Genomic DNA, 18576 nt, shown 5'->3' with positions numbered 1-18576 from the left:
GCATATGAAACGTGGAATTGTAGGAAAATGCAACTATTCACTATTCAACAACTCAGATTATTATTGTTTCTCTTATTAATTCACTTTATCAACATCAGAGACATGTCATTGTGTGGATTCAAACAGAGTCTTACCCCCTGAGTCACTCTGCTGTTGCCGTCCTTTTTACCCTGCTCCTGTGTGCGCGTGTTTGCGGCCCGCGAGCGCACGGGTTTGTGCACTAGGTGTGCGTGCGCGTGCGGTGAATGCGCGTGTCTGTGCGCCGCGTGTGTGTGCCGGGACATCCAGCCGACTCTGTAGTTGTGGACGGGCAGGTCTCCTTCCCTGGGGGGGTCCCAGCGTATTAACACCGCCACTGTGATCCCATTTTCCTTTGACCTATAAGCAGAAACCGCAGAGTTTAAAAGGCGACGGGGCATTGATAAATTCACGGTAACAAACAACGTGATTTATGGTAGAAAATAAAACTATATACTGCGCTTTTTCCTTAACGTGTCAAGGTTGATGTAATAGTTCCACTGGGAGCAGTAAAATAATACAGCAATACTTATTCATCACCTGCTCTCAGTGTTTTGTGTGTACTGTTTTCTATTTTAATACTTTCTTATGGTATGGCCAACAAGTGTGAAAGACTCCATGTACAACAGCTTATGCACAGTATGAACATGATGAAAATGAGAATACACAATCATGGACTGGAACGAGACATCAAGTCAATGTCACTTTAAATCGATAATAAAATCGATAACAAAAATCTGTGGAAATAATCTCGCCCCTGATCATCTACTTTGTATTCATGAAACGTATGAAAATAGACAAGCAATTACTGTAGCATCTATAATAGCGTAAGGGACCACACGCTATGCCAGAATTATATATTATGGTAGAATTACACTGACACTACGATGGTATTTGTGCTGTGCAGATGTTCCATCAGCGGTTTCTATGAACCGAACACAGATTCCTCCCTGGCTGGCTGCTGCTCTGCTGCTCTGCTGCTCTGCTGCTCTGTCGCTCCGCCGGTCACGGTGCGTGATTGGCTTGTTTTGCAAAACTAACTCAAAGTCTGACTGATAACCATTTGAAAGTGAAAACGCTTTGAAGTGGCTTCTGGTGAGGAGAATAATTACCATGAACTAATAATGGCATTTGCCCAGCATGAACAGGTTCCTTTCATTTGAGCCAAGGAGCTGTTCAAAGCACTCCGACGGTTTCAGCCCTGTGTTTTTTTTTTTATATCTTTTCTCTATTAGTTTGCAGGGATCTCGAAAACCTAATAACCTTCAATGAAATCTGGAAAAAAAGTGAATGTTTGAGGTCCGTAAATTACAGCTCTTACTTGAGTAATAAAACAGGAAGATTTCTTTCATCTCTGTCTATCACCGTGTGTATTTTGATGCATATCCAGATGAAAAATGTCTCCTTGGGGGAGGTAAGTGCTCTTTGGGTGCATTCAAGTTTATATTAAAATACCTTTCTGTGAACGAGGTCCCTGGATGTGATTGTGCCTCCCAGTCCAACGTCTGGTTGCTCACTCTGATATTTATTGGCGCTTCGGGAGGTGAAGGGTCTGGAGAGAGAAGAGAGCACAGACATGCAAACTCATCGGAGAGGCGGTGGAAATTGCAGCACTCATACCACTATCATCATCATCATCATCATCATCACCATCAAGATACATCTTTATTTGATAAATAATTGTGGCTGTGCAGATGGCTTTATTAGATTGTCAGACCCAGAGCAGTGTAACTGATCGTGTGAGCCTGATTCTTTCATAGCAGCTTGGTTGACCAGCTTGACTGAGTTTGTCTAATACCTGGAGGTTTAATGTGCTACAGCAGAGTGAAATAAAGAATCAATTCTCAGGGGGGAAAAGCTAATTTCCTCCCGGTCTCATTTGAGTCCACTCAGCCAATTAGATTTACAGCATCAAAGGTGAACGATACAGGAGAAGCCTGAAGCCTCCCTTTTCAGTAGCTCAACCACAAGACAAACCGAGAAGGAGACCACCGCTCGTTGTTGTTTGCCTCCAAGAACCTGAGGTCACCGCTCTTTCAACGCTGCCTCTGTATCTCATTAGAACCGCAAACCCCAAATGCTGTAACTGATTAAAACTACAAAATGCATCTGATTAGAACTACATCCCCCATGGCAGGCCTCCCACAGGCCTCCAGTCGTGCTTTGCTTACCCAGATGTGGAGATCAAAGTTAGGGCAACATGTTCGGGCTGAAGGAGCGCCTCTGTTTGTGTGTTAGTGTGTGTTTGGTGTTGTGTAAGTAGGGTGTCCCTGGGGGCCAACAATAATAACCACACTATAGATCCGCCATTTTCACTCTGTACTTCTCCCTCAATCAGGTGGATTTGAGTGCATTTGCTCACTGGCAAGGATGAAGACATCAAGATGAGTTTTCTCTTCCAGACATTCCTCTCAAAAGACTTCTGGCAGGCCTTGTGCGAGCCTAATGGCTAAGTGAACATAAGACATTTTCTGTCTTCAAACTCCCTCTCTGGTTAGCATCAGGTCACAGTGAAGGAACCTCAAGCATCCCCACATCTGCCAGCTTCCTGATTCATGACCCTTGACCTCCAGCCCTTAACTAATCAGCCTGATGAACTGGAAACACAAGCCTCCGATCAGATGGTATTTGGAATGTTCAAGTGTGTGTGTCTTTAACCTTTTAACCCCGACCCACAGGAAACACACACACACACACACGAACACAAGTAAGCATACACACACGGTATCTTAATAGGTTGATGGGCCACCGTCGGGTTGCCAGAGGAGTTTGAATATAGCATAACCCAGTGAAACCCTATCAGAGGAATTCCACCATTTCCATCTTCGTGCGTTTTGTTGACGCTGGTGGAAAATGTTGTTACAGACACCTCTTCATAATCTCCCATATGTGTTCAGCTGATAAAGAACCCTTTTTCCAAAGCTTGGGCCAACCTGAAGTCATTATTCACATACAAACATGCTCCAGCCAATCCTGGCAGGGCCTTCATATCACTAGCCAATCCTGGCGGAATACCAATATGACCTAAGTCTGCTAAGCATTAGAGCTAGGACCTCCTACTGTGTGTGTGTGTGTGTGTGTGTGTGTGTGTGTGTGTGTGTGTGTGTGTGTGTGTGTGTGTGTGTGTCGGTCTGCCTGTGTGTCTCCCTCTGTATCTGTCTCTCTCTCTCTTTCGCCCCGTCTCACTGACCCACCCACACCAGAGGTTTTACTTACACTAACCCAACTAAACAAGCGTGTGTGTGTGTGTGTTTGTGTGTGTCCGCATTTTCCGTCTCCTGCCCGTGTTTTATGGACTGCCTGAGAGTTTCCCCGCTGCGTGTACATTATCCATCAACTTTGAATGAAAGAGAGGGAGCGAGGGAAGGAGAGGAGGGGAGGAAGTGAAAGGTTCCTTGGAGAGGTATAACATCACTCGTAAAATGATACAAATGGTATGTAAGAGTTGCTGTTCTGCTCTGTTTGATGGTGGAATAGGTTAGAGGAACATGCAGGGGGAATCATCAGTCTCTGTGGAACACTTGTAACATCTGTGTGTAGATGAAAAAGAATACGTGTGTGCGTGGGAGAGTGTGTGTGTTACCTTTACTGGAGATGTAGTGTTTGCTGGGTGTGGTGAAGCCTCTGCTGCCGTGACTGTTGATGGCTGCCACTCTGAACTGGTACCAGCGCTGAGGTCTCAGTTCTGACAGAACCACGTCCTCCGACAGAGTCTAGAGACACACACCGCAGAAAACAATGACAAGAGCTCAAACAAAACAAACCACTCAGAGTCCCTTTGCTTCATTTAGATTCACATTAAAACTGAGCAGTGGTTTAGATGTAAAGCTTTTGATTGTACATTTTTGAGGGCGAACATTTGCAGAAAAGGCATTTATTGTACTTGACAAGCTCCAGACTGGCACCGTTCTTCTGTTTTTCAATCAAATGAAAGTCAAATATACTCTACATCTCTCAAAAATAATAAAAGGGACAAAGCTTGGAAAGTTTTTAGACATACAGATGATCACATGAACGACCCGCAGAGTTAATGCGCTGGAACGTCAGATAAACAGTCCGATTGAAATCCTCACTTCGAAGTGAAATTACAGTGAGAAGTGCTAACGATTCTCTTGTATTGTCTTTCCAACAGTGCGACGGCAATAACTGCTTAAAAGCTACTCATCCACGTTCATGCACACACACACTGACAAGCCTGAGCTGCCATCTATTTAAGTCCATAATGAGTGTTCAGTCATTCAGAGTCAGCCGGTGGAACGACTGTGGCCGCCTGTGGTTCCTTTTTAAGCTCTGCTTATTTACCTAACCTCACACAGACATACGTACAGTGCACACTTTCACACACACACACACACACGGTTTACCCTGGCAGAATGGGAGACTGGCTGGGGTGGAGAGGTTTAGACACCAAGGCAGCAGACTGATGAGGTGGAAACAGAGTCTAACATCCATCTCCATAGCTGAGAAGTTTCATCATTCGAGGCGATTTAAGAGTTATGAGGTAAAGATATGTTACAAACTCTGTGGCTTTGTTCCATTGTTAAAGGCACAGGGAACCGTTTTTATAGTTGAAATGACTCCACTGCTCTTTACGTTTGCTCGTGAAACTAAATTAGCAATTAACCACGTCATCACATATTTTGTTGTGGTTGAAGGAAGTTCATACGTCAGCATTTCCACGCTCATATCCTCAAATAATATAGAGAGGGCAACAACAAAACTTATTCATGATGATGAGACTTATCCTTTATAACCTCAACATTCCAAATCTTCAGATCCAGAAGAGAGATCTTGGGTGAGAGGTGAGAGGTTACTGGTTATTTACCATGGCGACGGTGGTCCACGGGGAGGCGTGGTCCTCACTGGGGTGAATGCCAGTGTTCCAGCGGGACTGGAGCATGTAAACAACTGGCTCCACGCTGACATTGAACTTAGATACCCATGCCACCTTGACGTGACCCTCTGAGTCCTCCAGGAAGCTCATCTCTCTGCGAGGCTTCAGAGGAACGCCTGCGTAGGTGAAAGAGAGAGAGGCGTCATTATGTAGAACAACGCAAGAATTACAAATACATGACGTTCATTTTATAAATTAGTCAGTGCTGTGCTTAATGAGGTGATCGTCCCGATAGTTTGCTTGATTTATTGATTCTTTAAATCTCCTCTCATAAAGCTTTGGGTCATAAGTGCAGCGGCTTTGTGCAACAGAAACCCACAGAATGTCGCACACAGGCCCACGCCGACTCTCAGGGAGCTTTTACCTTTATATAGATTGGCCGGGGCTTGGCAAGTGTGTCCGCAGCCGTTGGAGCAGCACTTCCTCGGGGCGGGACAGTGCTGGTCTGACGAGCAGCTCTCTACGCAGGCGGCGGCGAATCCGGAGGCTCGCTGCGGCGGGGGGCAGTCGCCCTGGCGAGACGTCCTCAGGGAGGCCAGGAACTCCCGACTGGTCACACACTCTGTCTGCTTCTGATGGAGCGAGCGAGAGAATGACAGAGAGGGTGAAAGGAAAGTGGGCGAGAGGGGAGGGGGGGACACCGCTATTACCGTTGACACGCGGCGGAAATCGTACGTAATATTCACAAACACACACACACACACGAGGGCAGAAAATACACACTGTGGGGGTGAAAGTGTTTCCTTTGGTAAACTCCCGCTGACTCTTTGAAGGCGGCCCCGGAGAATCTGTTTGAAAGGCAGCACGTGTGTGTTTCTGTGTGTGTGTGTGTGTGTGTGTGTGCTGCGCGCCCACACATGGCAGCAGATCAGCTAAATGTAAACACAAGTTGTACCTAATAGCGCTGAATTAGCCTGTGTTCCTACCCAGCCAGCCAGTCAGCCGTCCAGCCTGTAACACGCTTCAGCTATTGTGATGAAAAACGAGTGCGTCGGAAAAAAAACCACCAGGGCCAAGGCTCTAAAAATAATCATTTAGGGCCACACACACACGCAAACATACGGTTAAATACACAAGGCTGACACACACACACACAAACTCACACAGTGTGCGTTCAAATACACACAAACACACTTTTTCACAGGATAATCACACAAAAACACTGAAAAAAAAAGTCACTCACAACACTGATTAACGCAAGTGAGCCATGCGGTGCCAAGATAAGCAACATTTTCTGTGACACCCGGCAGTGTGACACAGACACATAAACACACAGACACAGACACAGACACACACACACACACACACACACACACACACACACACACACACACACACACACACACACAGCATACAAGGCGGTGTTTATCTCCCTCTTACCTCACAGGATTTCGGTGACAACACTTTCCTGGTTTCCCACAATTCCCTGCACGGCTGAAGGCACTGCGCATGAAAACGGGAAGAGGAAGGGGAAAGAGACACAATACGAGGAAGAATCAACAAGTCTGTTACAAATTATATTAAGCGGATAAAGTTATCACAAACGATAAAAGAAGTAGGCAACGGGTTTTGGATAAATGCTGGGAATGAATGAGAGATAAATATGTGGCCGGGTTTAGGAGTTGGCAGAGGCCGAGTTCAGTGTGTAAGCGTTGTGCAAAGAGAGAACACAAAGGGAACACACAGTCAGTCACTCACACATACACACTTACACGCATACAGACACACACACACACCGACAACCATCTGGTTTGCCACCTCAGTGAACTGGTGAATGATGGCTCTTACCAAATTAAAACCAGACAACATATAAAAACTGTGGTTTCTCTCTCTCCCCCTCTCTCTCCCTCCCTCTCTCGGCCCGTGTGCCTGGCTTCAATCACCCCTCCAATTTATTCCATCTCACCGATTCCAGGAGAACAAATAGAACCAACAAAAAGCCATAAAAACCTCAGCTTTGAGAATACATGGCTACTGTTGGATGAAGACGTCTCCAGAACTTCCGCGGTTTGTTCTCAATAGGATAATTCGCTCGCTTGATGACAGGGAATTTGTTAAATACAAATCAAGGGGTATTTTTTTACGTAGCATGCTAGTAAGAGAGCACACAATTTCAAGCATAACATAAATAACATTTCGATCCCTGTGCAGTAACTGGAAGAAGCTTTTTTGCACAGCATCAACAAATCAAAAGCGGTGACGCAGGGCTGGCCGGGTTTGTTAACCTTTGGGACATGAGCTGCGGCCCCACCATCAGGCCTGATCGCTGTTTAATGTCGTCCAGTCGCTTCATTTCATTTAAGTCATGAGATGGAAATTTTGGCACAACTTTGCGTTCGGTTTCTCTCGTGTGCGCCCATGATGAGATGAGACGAAATGAAAGGCATCTGGCCAAGAGGAGGAGAGACGGAGATAATACGACGCACACACACACGCACACACGCACACACACACACGCACGCACAAACATACAGTGTACAACCTCTCTCTCTCCCATAGGTGCCTTCACTCAGCCTCTGTCTTGCACGAGCTTACGCTGTCAGAGTCTCCCCCAATGATAGAGCTCAAGTCACATTACAGCAGTGGAAAGCAGTTGCATATTTTCAATATTAGCAGTTTTATAATACTTACTTCATTTTAGAATAATTATACTAAAACTTGGAATCCAATTTCTCAAGAAAATGCATTGTGATTGTGGTTTCTGTACCTGAAAGCATGAAGAAGTTAGAAGGGCCTGAACGTATGAAGATCAGTGCTCCGCTGGCTTTGTGCCCTCATATGGAACACATGCTGGCCTGACTGAGAGAAAACTGACCAATCACTTCTAAGGGACATGTTACAGATGTATTTATGTACAAGAAGTGCCTCAACCAGTACCACAACGTCATACTTGAGTAAAAACACTTGGTACCTTCCACTCTAACAATGTGACTTTTCAGTTACTATGGATATCATCAATTGTCCAGTAGGGAGAGACAGCAGAGACAGAGAGAGAGAGAGAGAGAGAGAGAGAGAGAGAGAGAGAGAGAGAGACAGAGACAGAGAGGGTGTGGATGTGGAATCGGTCATGACATGGATTTGAGCGGAAAACACTTGTGGTGTGTATACGGTACACACCTTACACGCTCAAATATCACTAGGATGTTGTAAATCACCGAAATGCACATACACTATATTTATGTAAGGGGAGCTGAGGAGGGGAACGGACACTTTTGGCCTCAGAGGCGACACGATGAGTAATGTGTGTGACTGGGCGGGAGAAGGAGAGTGAGAGAGAGAAGGGAGAGAGAGAGAGGGGGAGAGAGAGAGAGAGAGAGAGAGAGATCAGGTTAGAGGTCAGAGATGTTACTGTTTAACACACTAACACATACACTAGAGCTGAGATTAATGATTGTGTGTGTGTGTGTGTGTGTGTGTGTGTGTGTGTGTGTGTGTGTGTGTGTGTGTGCACGCGCATAGGTTCCCCCTCAAATATCAGTAAAATAATTAATCACACACATACGCGTTCACACACACACACACACACACACACACACCTCGTCTCCCGGCCCTCTCTATCCCTCCTCAGGCCTCTCCTGCTGTTTTATGGCCTCACCTGCCACAATAGAGGGATGACAGCCACACTCAGCGAGAGGGAGGAGAGGAAACAGGGGGGAGGAGGGAGGGAGGGAGGGAGGGAGGGGAAGAGATGTGGTTTCAGAATGGATGGAGGGAGGAAAGACATGAGTGTCAGTTGAAAAGGAGAGGGGAGATGAAAGACAAACAGTAAAGCAGGTCCAGAGAAAGTTGTGAGAGAGACAAAGAGAAAGAAAGACAAAGAGAGGGAGGGAGGGAGAGAGAAAGAGAGAGAGAGAGAGAGAGAGAGAGAGAGAGGGGCAGACACAGACCAGATGTGCTCGCTCTCCACACTCGGTCAGAGGGTGCAACGCGAAAAACAACTTATGGTAATTTATGCGCAGGGATTGTCATCAGCTGGGCGTTTAGACAGGATTCATACGTCTCATCTTCGACACTCCAGGATCAGTGGGAAGTTGACATGGTACTCTGATAAAATCAACTAAATGAAACTGGCTGAGGTGTGTGTGTGTGTGTGTGTGTGCATGTGTGCTTGTGTGTGTCTCGCTCAAAAGCTAAAAACACATTCATCTTCTTCGGGGTGTTGCGTGGAGGAATCGATATCCCCCCTCGTCACCTTTTGCACTGTTTCCAGTTGGATTTGACCGGCTGACGTGCTGTGTAACGTGCAGCATGCGGGGTCGATGGAGGCTGCAGTCGGTCTCAGCGGTGGTCCTGAGTTGCTTGTGCTCGTACGGGGTTTTCTTTTACACTTGTAATCGTTTGGGAATTAGGAGTGTTATTTTGCACAAACACAAATTTTGGCCGTAAAGCCTAACAATGCGCAACTGCACTTGCAAAATTCTACTGAGCCGAGGCCATGGGAACGCTTGTTTTATATTTTGCACACACACACAGGCGCACACACACACACACACACACACACACACACACACACACACACACACACACACACACACATACGCACACAGAGACTTTGGGATTTGCGGTACTTGAGTGAAAAGTAGCGGAACAAATTCCAAAAATCCCTTTGAAAAGCATGTTAGTTTTGCCAGACCGTTGGAAAAACATGTTAAACAACGAGAAGCTAACTGAAGACGGCAGGTTGTGGAAGGAGTGGAAGTGCTGGTGGAAAGAGGAAAGGAGCGAGAGAGAGAGAAAGAGAGAGAGAGAGAGAGAAAGAGAGAGAGGGAGAGAGAGGGGGGAGGAAAATTAGACAAATGCTTGGGGATAGATAAGAGGTTAGCTTCCTCACCTCCCATGCCACATACGGCCTTGGACTGAATCCTCCCAGAACTCTCTCTCTCTCTCTCTCTCCCTCCCCTAATTAGTTTCCCTCTCTATTTCATCTCCACCATCTAAAATAAAGACTATGACCTCTGGAGACGGGTGCGATCTAATTACCGGTACGAATCTCACGGATGGCGTTCGTATTATAGGATAGTTGAGACTCGCGGCGCTCCAGGACTTGTGGCCTGCGTCTTCAAATGAACACACCTCACATGAACGCAGCGGGAATCGTTGGGGGCAAGCGAGAAGAAATGGGAGAGATTACTGCGGCGAGAGCGGAGGAAAGAGAGGAAGAACAGAACATAGACGTGCGCGCGACTGCCAACTCAGTCGGGCTTCGGAGACGTCGAGGAGCTCTAATTGGTCGGTGCGATTGTCCAACTGGATTGCGCAATTTAACGAGCGGATTTAAAGGAGGGTTCTCTGAATGGCACAGGCGCTAACCGCTCCTGTGTTTTATAACCAATTTGTTCTTACTTAACTACCCGGATACTTTAACGGTGATGAGTATTGGATAAATACGTAGCAACTTATTTCGCAAACTATTTTTGCCAGCGTTCTGCAATGTGGTTCCAACATAAAGTAGATTTGTAGCCGTGTTGTTTTTACGCGTGGTGGGGAACCAAGCCTCCTCATTTCGTATGTTAAAAGCCTCTAAAATGCCTTACGTTACACCAGGTGGGCCTGAATCATTTGGGCACGTGTTTAGAATTGCAAATAGTTTCCACTCCTGCTCTCACAGAGAAGCACAGCGCTGACTTTCCATCTGTCTCACTTCCACCCCAACCTGCGTCACTAAATCAGGTGTGTTGTCTGGATGCAGCTCCAATGTGTTGTGGGTCTTGACGACGTTTTGGAGCGGATTTTAAGATTTTGGAGAATAATTCTTAAGGCCCTGGCTTGTTTGGTCTCCATTAGGCTTTTAACTCACGATGAGCCAGTGACAGCCTGAGATCTTCTGTCATGTTGCTCCTAGCAGCACCTAAATCACCATAAAGGCAGAGAGTTCAATCTCCACTTGTGATTTGTCTTAACTTTAAGCCCCGGTTGTTATTTTTGAGCAGTTTGAGCTAAATTCAGTTAAATAACAGTTTGTATTATGATCAGCATGTCATGAGGTTCTCAGCCGCTCAGAATTGGAAATATTTGCCTCTTTACTAACTTTACTGATGAAGATGAACATTTAATGGCATTGTAAAACAACAATAACATAAATTTCAACGTTATCTGTTGTAAATGTGTCTTCAAATACATGTCAGACAGTTTGATAGTGACAGTAAGTACCCCTTTATTTGGATCACACGTTGTACTTTCATATCTGTTTATACTTAAAAAGAGTAATAGTAAATTGACACCTCTACTCCTTTGTTCAGCGTCGGACCTGTTGTTAGTAGATATCCTGCTGCCATTCACACCTGGTAGATATTACTACCACTGCTCTGTACGAGTGTGTGTGTGTGTGTGTGTGTGTGTATGTGTGTGTTTGCGATATGTGTGTGTAGGACGGAGGGAGAGAGATAAAAGAAGGAGAAGATGGACAGATGGAGGAATTGAGCGAGGGCTGTACTTTAGATTTGGTGAATTCCCATGTGTGTTTTCATGGGAGAGAGTTGATGATGTGACACAGACCATATGCGGCGGAGCAACATCTGCCTGATGTGTGTGCGCGTGCGTGTGTGTGTGTGTGTGTGTGTGTGTGTGTGTGTGTGTGTGCGTGCGTCCTCAATGGAGAGACGCCAGGCTCCGATGTAAGAATGTAACAGATAAGACCACAAGTCTATAAAAAGCCGCATAACTTCATCCATTCTCTCATTCGTCTTTTTCTTACCTTTCCACTCTTTCATATCGCAGAAAGCGTATCGGGCTACAGACAGAAGAAAGACTGGATGAGAGATCACAGACAGTTGGTGGGTTCTTTTAAAGGGTGTGAATGTTACAAAGGATTTAATTTAGGCTTACAGTCCTCATGGGAGAAAGAGATGATTTAACCACCCTGTTCCAAGTTTACGCCCAAATTATGCTGAATATTCGTGGACAAACAGCCAGTTTATGAAAGAAGAAAACTCATAAGCAGAGGAGGGTTAAATAAAACAGCCTCTGATTGATGGCACAGAACAGAGAGAGCATGACTTAATACGGTAAGATTATCTGATTTATCAAGTTTTAGCGGAACAACATCTGCACAACATCCCGACTCTTAACTCCTGCGACTCAGGATCTGGTCGGCCTGCAGGTTTGCTCACTGTTGTGTTTGGACGTTCGGAGCGGCAGACGTTAAACTGTGACAATGCAACTGCGGCTTATGGTTATTTTCACTTCTGTCAAGCGGTCCGACGTCTTTCAACAGACGTTCGGTGTCTGGTTGGAAAAAAAAAAAAGGTTAGAGTATGCAAATGCGTTGCTCTTTTGCATATTTGGGATGAAGGCTGCTCCCTTGTGAGATAAACATCGCGAGTTGAAGGCTTTCCTAAGTGCAAAAGAGACGGAAAAGTGAAATTCATCATTTAGGGTCACGGTGTACCTTTCAGTGTGTGATTAATATTAAGTACTGTCTGTTACAAATGATAACATTCGGCGAAACTGAGAACAACATAGATCAGTTCTTATTATTCAAAGTCTGGATTAGAAACCAAAACGGGTTAAGAGGAAAATAATATGAGTCCTTAAATTATTCTGTTAAAAAAAAATTCAGTTTAAAGTTATTAAGGTTCTCGCTGCCAAAAGGCTTTATGGGATCCTGCAGAGGAGTGTAGGATGAGTCACATTTGTTTTTTAAATTTGCCTTCTAATAGCCTTTAAATTTAGTTTATGAATATAAGAAGAATGTAGCTTCCCCCAGGGGAAAAAGTCGGAAAATGAAAGTGTACCGAGGACGAACATAGACTAAATAGAAATAGACTTTCTCTTCTCCTTCGTCCGCTCCGCCTCTCCCGCTCCCGTTCAGCCTGGAGAAGACGTTACTAATGGACCCCACAGCACATCTCTGTCTGTCTGCGCCGTACACAGTGAAAGCACTAAATCACGGCGCGATGTTGGGATTGGAGGCGACCCCCATCTTAACTCATATATGTTGTTTTATCTCCATGGAGCTCCCACATAGTTTGAGACTAATCCTAACCCAGGGAGTAAATATCTATTTGTACTTTTCATTGGCCCTGATAATGAGACACAAATTGGAGTGCACCCACTGTATAATGGTCCCGGGGCGGGTAATCGTCTAATGAAAAGCAGCGAGGACTCAACTTTCCCAAAGTATTGTGTTAGCAAATCGACACCCTTTGGGAGTCTTAAACAGTAAGTGGCTCTCTCTACTTGGCAGCGCATTATTTTGATTAATTTTGGTAATTATAGTTGGAGGATTAGGAAATGCGTGTTTCTGCGCTAATTTATTTTCCTTGGCCCGGCACGGTGACCTTTTACAAATTGGTCTGTATCCACTGTCAACAGCTTGTAAACGTATGATTTAATAACTTTGTAATTCAAGCGAGCAGAAAGAGACACTGTGCATGCGTCCGTGTTGCTCCTGTCGGGGGCTGTCTGAGTGGAAATTATGGTTTACACAAGGCCAGACGGGCTCCGGACCAATTTCGAAACTGCAGTTGGATGCTGGTTATGGCACAATACCACACTGGTATTCGCACATATACAACGTTGCGACACCGAGGCCAGGGCGATAAAGAATAAACATGGTATTAAAGCGGAGAATACTTTCCACTGGGCGTTCTAATTTCACTCGCCTTTATTTCTCATTCTCTTGTGTTTTCACATCTGGAGGGGAAACAAAGGGAGGAGATAGATAGGGGCAGGATTCAGCCGGGTGCTCAGATGAAAGCGCTTGTGTTTGTGTGTGTTTCTGCGGCTTTGAGGCATAGCTGGAAGTTGATGTCTGATGTTTCGCTCAGTGTGGTATTCGCTGCAACCGTCTGGTTTTGAGGCTTTTGAGGGAACGCGCTGTAGACTGTTGTTGACATTAACCCCTGCTGACCCCCGACACACACACACAAAAACACACAGTCTGGCCGATCATCACGCAAAGTGAAGGTCAGGAGCAGAGATAACCAGGTTAACCTTTGTTATCCCGACTACTGCGCTTACACACGCCCCGGCTCGGCCTCGGCCTGTTTCTCGCTTTGTTTTCATCCCGACTGTCATGCGAATTTGTAGTGAACTCTTCAAATGTCACGTGAAATAAAATACGACTCAGGTGTGCTTCCAGCTGAGTGGAAGAAATTAAAGCCCTGAACCTGAACGGAGAGCGCAGCTGCCTCAGGGAAAAAACACACACGACAGGATGGAAAGAGTCTTTCAAGATGTCATTAATATTAATGACTCAAAGAAGAAGTAAAAGGTTATGATTGACAGATGCTTCACAGAGCCTCTTCAGCTCCAAAGCTTATTGTCCAAAAATAAGGAAGCTATTACCTGAAATAAGATTTTTCTATTTAGCCTTTATGTTGAAGCCAAAATGAACTTAGGGTTGACTTTCCTCTCTAAGTAGTATTTGGCGATTTGTCATTATTATATTAAAAATGGATGTGGTTGTTCTTATTTGTCACACATTTGCACACACACAGTATTTATAGTGTGCCAGCTTCTACTTTGTTGGAGTTCCGTTGCTGTGCAAATATTTGATTGGTTGCTAAGTGGAGGGCTTCTAAATGGACTCACCTGTGTGTCTGTGTTATGTGCGAGGCCCTGAACATCTGACAGCTCTGGCGTTCATAAAATGTTTCATCTTCAATGAGAATAGTGACTTCTTACAATTGCGTATGACCCTGATACTGATACGGGTGTTTTTCTTATCCTCACACTCTCTGTGTGTGTGCGTGTGTGTGTATGTGTGTCTGTGTGTGTTTGCAGTGGGCCCGGCGGTCTCAAACACCCACAGTCATGTCCAGAAAGCTGTTACAAGGCTGAAGAAGTGGACAGACTGGCAGCTAAAAATACACAGAATGGAAACAGCTCTCGAATCAAACAATGAATTAGCACGCACACACACGCTCACACACACACACACGCAGACAAAATCACATCTTGGCAGTCGGTGTTAAGTGAATAAACAGGGGCTAATTTTTGCTCCAGGGAGGATGGATAATGGGGATACAGGGGAGGACGTTATTCTAAGTGAAAACACAACCTTTGCTATTACAGGACTCATGCGGTGGGGATTACATGGAGTAGGGAAGGGAAAGAAAGAGTGTGTGTGTGTGTGTGTGTGTGTGTGTGTGTGTGTGTGTGTGTGTGTGTGTGTGTGTGTGTGTGTGTGTTTAATAGGGCCACCTCCTGTTGGTGTTCAGCCCGGTGGTCACTACTGTATTAGGTGGCTCATGATAGTTCTATATTCTATCAAGCCCAAGGAAAAAGTATGAAATAGAGATGATGTCATATCTCGTCTTGTAAAAGCTGATGGATGAACCAGTTCCCCATGTGATACACTACATCATATAGTTTACCATGTTATAATGAGCTTTGATTAAACTACATTTTGTGTGCACGTGTGTGTGTGTGTGTGTGTGTGTGTGTGTGTGTGTGTGTGTGTGTGTGTGTGTGTGTGTGTGTGTGTGTGTGTGTGTGAGTACCTGTGAGCAGCGTCGGTGGTTCTCACACCAAACCAGGACTTGGTCACTCTGGAGGAGACAAATCAGACGTAGATTAAAGAAAACACACAGAGACAGAAACACTCTGTAATCACATGCGGAGCGAGGCCCGCGTCTGACGCGCTCACGTGAGTTAGTCGGTCGTTAGTCGTCACCGTCACTGTCTCGGTCTGAGAGTCGCACAACTTGACACAGACGCAGTCAAAAACACACACTCCACATTTTTATTTACTTAATTATCCTCTAAGTGTAAAATGATTTGTGTGTGTGTTTGCGGCTGCTGAACCAGACAGGGACCACGTCACTCGGTGAGATGAAGGTTTGTGTGTGTGTGTGTGTGTGTGTGTGTGAGAGAGCAGAGTTCCTTCTTGTTGAGTCAAGACCACAGGTAAACACGGCTGTTCTAAGGAGCCGTGAGAGAGGGAGACGTCATCGCGCGACCACGAGGACAGAAATACAGATGAAACACGCCGCGCCGCGTCCTTAGAGACTCTTTGGTTATTCAAACTTCAACGTATAAACCAGGACGCAAACAAAGCTGCACTCTTCCACACACACTTAATGCGAAACCTGTCAATGCAGACCTTTGGAGTGTCTGTCCCATCTGTTCCTTCATGGATAACGTGCAGCGTTTTAAGCATTACGTGTGGAATATAACGACCACAATAAAACAACGATCAAGACAATTGAAAGACAGATTTACATTCTTACATTCCATTACAACTCACTGGAATATCCACAAATGAAACCCTGTGTTCTTGTTGCTATGATTTCTAAATCCACATGTATTCAGCTGACGTTTCAAAGTGTGATAATTGCTCCGTCTCGCAGCGTCGGTTGTTAAGAGTCTTATTATTAAAAGCAGGAGTTAGTCTGTAGAAAGTATAAAGAAAAGAGTAAATCCATCCAGAGCGGGTTATTTATCTTATGGCAATGCATTCAACGCCTCATTTTTCTCATATTCAGTAACGGGTAAATCAAGCCCACTTGGCTCCTCTCTGTTGAACTTGGATAAATTTAAACAATCTGAAAAAAAAAAGAGCGGACATCTTTGAATGCTTAACGTTTTTCTCTTTTGTCTTTTGAAAATGGGGATTCAATTAAACCTGCGGCCAGGAAAGATACAGTTGTTCTGTTTTTCAGTATCGGACCATTTCAAAAGTTTAAAGTGCAGGTTAAAGAGCTGTCAGACGTCTTTAACATCTTCCCGTGTCAGACACACACACACACACACACACACACACACTGCGCTCACACACTCGCTGCTTCGCTCTGTTCACAACCGTGATGCCATCGCCCGACATCAAAACAACTATTAGAACAGCGGTGAGTATGCATGTGTGTATCTGCCCGGTGCGACGTGTTGTGTTGAGTGCGAGCCTCCAGGGTGTGCGAGCCAAGTGTGTGCTAACATGGGTGTATGCATGTGTGTGTGTATATGTGTGTGTGTGTGTGTGTATGTGGGATAAGCCCTCTTAACGAGCTCTAAACCCTCTCCTGAGTGATCTGTATTTTGCCTGAACTAACCTCATCACTCTCTCTCTTCTTCCATCTCCCTCTATCTTAATCTCTGACACACACACACACACGCACACACACACACACGCACACACACACACACACACACACACACACACACACACACACACACACACACACACACACACACACACACACACCCTGTTTCTAGCCAGCCATTGTGTTGCTGGTATGACAAAGGTTAAGGGGTTAGAGTTGGAGTAGAAGTGTCGGGGGTTAAAGGTTGGAGATTAGGGTTTAAGGTCTTTCGCGGTACAAATGAGTTTGGGACTTTCCACATGTAAAAACAGATGCAAATCAACTGTGGTGAGAAGGAAGCGGCTTAATTGGACTTTGATGTGTGAAGATGGAGAACCTTCCAGCCCTCATAGAGACGTGGCAGCCAGAAGCGTTTCCCTGTCACCGGAGCAGCGGTGGGCTTTCTTTGAAGATAAGAGAGTGGGAGCGAGGAGTTAAGGCCTGAATACACACTAGCTGGCCCGTGACTCTCAGACTGACGGGCTCCGGGAAGATGGAGTTTTCCCCCGTTGGCAGCTGGTCGTGTTTGGGTCCGTCTGACAGAATACTGTCAGGTCACAGACGTTAGGTTTATGATTCGAAAACCCAAACCTGCTCTGTGCCGGGACCGTGATCTGGCTCAGGTTCACGTGTCGGGTCAGGTCGCACTCGGAGCGGCACACGCTCAGGAATACAGGTTCAAAACAAACCAGATCCAAGCTCTAACGGTTTGGCAAAGGCCCTTATGTGCCTGCGAATAAAAAAAGAGCTTCAAATGCTACAAAAAACATCTTCCTTCTCATTCCTGACATTCCTGCTTTCTGTCCGTGTTCATTGCTCAGCTGCTCATCACCGCCACAGACGTGCAGGCATTGGTGAGCCATGCAGAGGTGGTTTGGGTCAGAGTGAAGTGCATCTGGAGGCAGGATCCAGACTGAATCACAGAGTTAGTGACTGAATTATTTGTTATTTTTCTGACCCAGGGTCTGGTTTGTATTTAAATGTTGCTATGGGTTTGCAGTGTTTCTTCATTCAGCACAACTTAGAGACTAAATGAGCAGCGATGGGGTCGACACACTCGGCTTAAGAGTGGCAGATACGCGCTGTTAAAGGGGATAATGCTGATTCTCAACCAACCCCCACTTGAGAAAGAGAAAAAGAGAGAGAGAGAGAGAGAGAGAGAGGGAGTGAGAGGGGAGGGAAGGTGAAAGCAGCAGAGGCTTAAATTAAGGGTCAAATCCCTGTTGAGTAGATGCAACAGGTCTTTGGGGATGCAAACAGAGGAACAAGTGCTGAGGAAGCAAGAGACTAACAATTCCTTTTTGTTATCCTGCCTCATTTCCTCTCCACACGCCTTGGGAAAGTCATGTTTTCTTTTTGGTGGTTGCAAATAAGATGAACGTGTCGCCATGGATACATGTCTCAGTGTAGTTCTTACAACTTCCTGCGTAAACCCTGGGAGCTAAGCACTGGGTCCTCCCAGGTGGAAGGCAGCAGGTGTCCTTCAGGCCTCACGTGGCTGCGCTCCTCCTTCCACAGGTGGCAGAGATTAACCACTACAAATCTAAAACAGAGAGTCGAGCTTCCTCCTTGCCGTTATGAGTCCATGGTATCGCACTGCCACCGTTGCCGCAGAGCCTGTCACTCGTCCATGTAGGTACCCGG

At 45.6% G+C, this 18576-nt stretch overlaps 1 protein-coding gene across 1 annotated transcript in view; it reads right to left on the bottom strand.

Annotated features, from left to right (window-relative positions):
- LOC143001608 (anosmin-1-like) overlaps positions 1–18576 on the bottom strand; it is a 31747-nt gene that overhangs the window by 6603 nt on the left and 6568 nt on the right. Inside the window, exons 2-8 of the mRNA XM_076151306.1 lie at positions 15358–15405; positions 6293–6355; positions 5277–5484; positions 4844–5028; positions 3602–3731; positions 1474–1570; positions 135–378 (exon numbers count right to left, since the gene is read on the bottom strand). Coding sequence (XP_076007421.1) covers positions 135–378; positions 1474–1570; positions 3602–3731; positions 4844–5028; positions 5277–5484; positions 6293–6355; positions 15358–15405 — 975 coding nt within the window. The remainder of the gene's footprint in view (positions 1–134; positions 379–1473; positions 1571–3601; positions 3732–4843; positions 5029–5276; positions 5485–6292; positions 6356–15357; positions 15406–18576) is intronic.

This window comes from Genypterus blacodes, unplaced genomic scaffold, assembly GCF_046128005.1.
Source record: "Genypterus blacodes isolate CSIRO-AG114 ecotype Tasmania unplaced genomic scaffold, CSIRO-AGI_Gbla_v1 ptg000054l_1, whole genome shotgun sequence".
Taxonomy (NCBI): domain Eukaryota; kingdom Metazoa; phylum Chordata; class Actinopteri; order Ophidiiformes; family Ophidiidae; genus Genypterus; species Genypterus blacodes.
This window is presented reverse-complemented; position numbering and strand designations above follow the sequence as displayed.